General features: G+C 51.5%; 1 protein-coding gene across 1 annotated transcript; it reads left to right on the top strand.

Annotated features, from left to right (window-relative positions):
- Positions 1-1,709: 1,709 nt before the first annotated feature.
- LOC310857200 (rhomboid-related protein 4-like) lies at positions 1,710-2,615 on the top strand (the record flags this gene model as incomplete). The annotated part of the gene is made up of 1 exon (XM_083762809.1): positions 1,710-2,615. One exon carries the CDS (start codon positions 1,710-1,712, stop codon positions 2,613-2,615), a length of 906 nt encoding a protein of 301 aa, XP_083618935.1.
- Positions 2,616-2,821: the final 206 nt, after the last annotated feature.

Here is a 2,821-nt window from a genome sequence, read left to right as displayed (position 1 = left end):
ACTGGTGGTTAGTAGCTCGTTTGGTGCGCAAACCAGAGGGAAACCAGCGGTAGCAAGCAAGTCTCTCACCGTCCACTGTTCTCTACTGCCTGCGCGCGGGGCAGGCTGCAATGCTGCTCTGGCCTCGTACACACATGCTGGACTGACATGATCTGTTCTGTCTGTGTTTCATGGCCGCCTCATTCTCAATGCTTTTCCAATGGAAGTCACATGGTTTGACATGTGTGTACGAGGCCTCCAAGTCTGAAATGCCAGTGCGATGCGACCCCGTCTCCAGTCCTCCTCCTGTCACAAGTTAATTCCCTAGCGCAGCCCTCTTCATAATAAATACATACACGTATACGCAATCACATTACACAAATAACAGAATTGCTATTTTTATTATAACACTTAAAAAAAAAAAAAAAAAGAATAAAATTGCGGAAAATCACAGAGCCCGAGGCTCGGCCCGGCCCGACTAATTAGCATATTTTTTGGGCCCGGCCCGGCCCTAAAACGTCGGGTCGGGTCGGGCTTGGTCGGGCCTGGTCGGGTTCGGGCAGAGTTTGAGAACTTTAATGAAGGGACGGCGAGGCAGTAGACCATTCTCTGTAGTATGTCTCTGTGTCTGGCAGTGTGTCCGGCTGTCCTTCAGATACAGTATGTCTAAATAAGGAGTTTTTTCCCAAATGTAGAGATTACAGACATCATAGTACTGATGCTCATATAGATGTCTGATGTCATGGAATGTACTCTGATAATAAACATCATCTCAAGTGAGGGGCACCCACTGTGGCTGCCACATGACGTCACTGTCACTACTTAAAGCAAACATTAAAAGTCCATAGACTTGGCTGGGGTATGTTTTTTTTGGGTGGTGTTTGTTAAGCAAAAAAAACACACTCTTGTGGAGTGAGGGGCGCTCTTATTATCATACTTCAGCACATTCCGTGCTCAGCCAATCAAATCATCACATTCCGTGGTAGAAACACACAGACACGCATAGCTAAAACATTAAAAGTCCATATATTGGTGGGTTTTTTTAAGGGGCGCTAGCCCATCCAATGCCAAGCTTTGAGGGTTTGTGTGAACACATTGGCTGATGATTGGCTGATCACCCCATAGCGATGATTTGATTGTCCGAGCAAAGTACATATTGAGTATAAAACATATTGAGTGAGGGGCGCTAATATTTTAACAACTCAGCAACTCATGTTGCTATGATTAGGTGATATAGTGGTGATGTAAAACAAACAGTGTTTTTCCCATCATTGTCAATGGCGTTTTTAAAACAAGCATTGAACTAAAAACAAACATTAAACCTGTATATAGTAGGCCAGTAGGGGCTAGCGCCCCTCAAAAAGTAAGGGCAGAATGATTGGCTGAATGACATTTGTGATGATTTGATTGGCTGAGCACAGAATGTGATGTATGATGATGATGTATGATGATAACAGCAGCACCCTCACTTCACAAGTGTGATTTTTTTCCATAGACTTAATTCCTAAAAGCCAGATGAGGGCCTATTGCGCCTCAAAAATAACATGTACAGCATATAAACCATGTATCGATCAAACCGATGTGACGTCGCAGCAGGAGCATTGCACGTGCTTACATCATCAGTCCACAGTTCTATATAGGTCGGTCACGTAATATCGCGCACAGATATCTGACATTGTGTTCTCCTCCTCTACCTCTCACCGACTTTTCTGCCACAAGTTGTTGCGGGTATGAGCGGGCGACAGAGGACCTCCTCAAGGACGGGCGTCCTGCTCCTGGCCTCCCAGGTGCTGAACGTGGGCCTGCACAACATCCCTCCCGTGACGCTGGCCGTCCTGGCGCTCAACGTCTACCTCTTCCTGTTCCCCGCCGCGCCGCTGACGCAGGCGTGCGTGAGCGTCCAGCGCGCGTACTGGATGGGGGACTGGCGGCGGCTCCTCCTCTCGCCGCTGCACCACGCCGACGACCTGCACCTCTACTTCAACATGGCGTCCTTCCTGTGGAAGGGCGCCAGGCTGGAGCGGCGCCTCGGCCCGCCCTGGTTCCTCTACCTGCTGACCGTGTTCTCCCTGCTCACGGGCCTGGTCTACCTGCTGCTGGGAGCCGCGCTGACGGCGCTCACGCGGGACCGCTCGTACGGCGTGCAGTGCGCCGTGGGCTTCTCCGGCGTCCTGTTCGCCCTCAAGGTGCTCAACAACCACTACCACCCCGGGGGCGTGACCTACGTACTGGGCATGCCCGTGGCCAACCGCTACGCCAGCTGGGCGGAGCTCGTGCTCATTCACGTGACGATGCCCGGCACGTCTCTGATCGGTCACCTCGCCGGCATTCTGGTCGGTCTGCTGTATACCGTCGGACCACTGGAGGCCGCCATGAGGACGTGTGTGGGGCTCTCGCCGAGGTCTTCTCATGCGGTGCCGAACGATGCGGAGGGTTATCGGCGTCGACGTTACACGGCGGGGATGACAGAGGAGCAGCAGTACGCCGCCGCCATCAGGAACAGTCTGCGAAACACGGGCGGAGGCTCCGGTCAGTGGGGAGCTGCGCCTCCTCCTCCTGCCGCTGGTTTCAGCCTCCCAGAGCAGCATGCAGAGGAGGAGGTCAGGAGATCGCGGCTGAGGAGGTTTGATCGCTGAACCCTCCAGCGGATCAGGAAGACTTCTCACACACAACCTATAGCCAAACATGGAACTATTACCTTTCAACTTTTTTGCGTGTGTGTATAGTCATTAACAAGTGCTCAAGACGTCTCGACACGTCTTTATAATTACACCTGTAGAGGAGGCCAGGACATGTGGAGACATCTAATAGTGTGTTTTTTAATGGTATAAAACAGGATCGT

Source organism: Protomyctophum parallelum (genome assembly GCF_964188405.1).
Source record: "Protomyctophum parallelum genome assembly, chromosome: 4".
Classification (NCBI taxonomy): Eukaryota; Metazoa; Chordata; class Actinopteri; order Myctophiformes; family Myctophidae; genus Protomyctophum; species Protomyctophum parallelum.
This window is presented reverse-complemented; position numbering and strand designations above follow the sequence as displayed.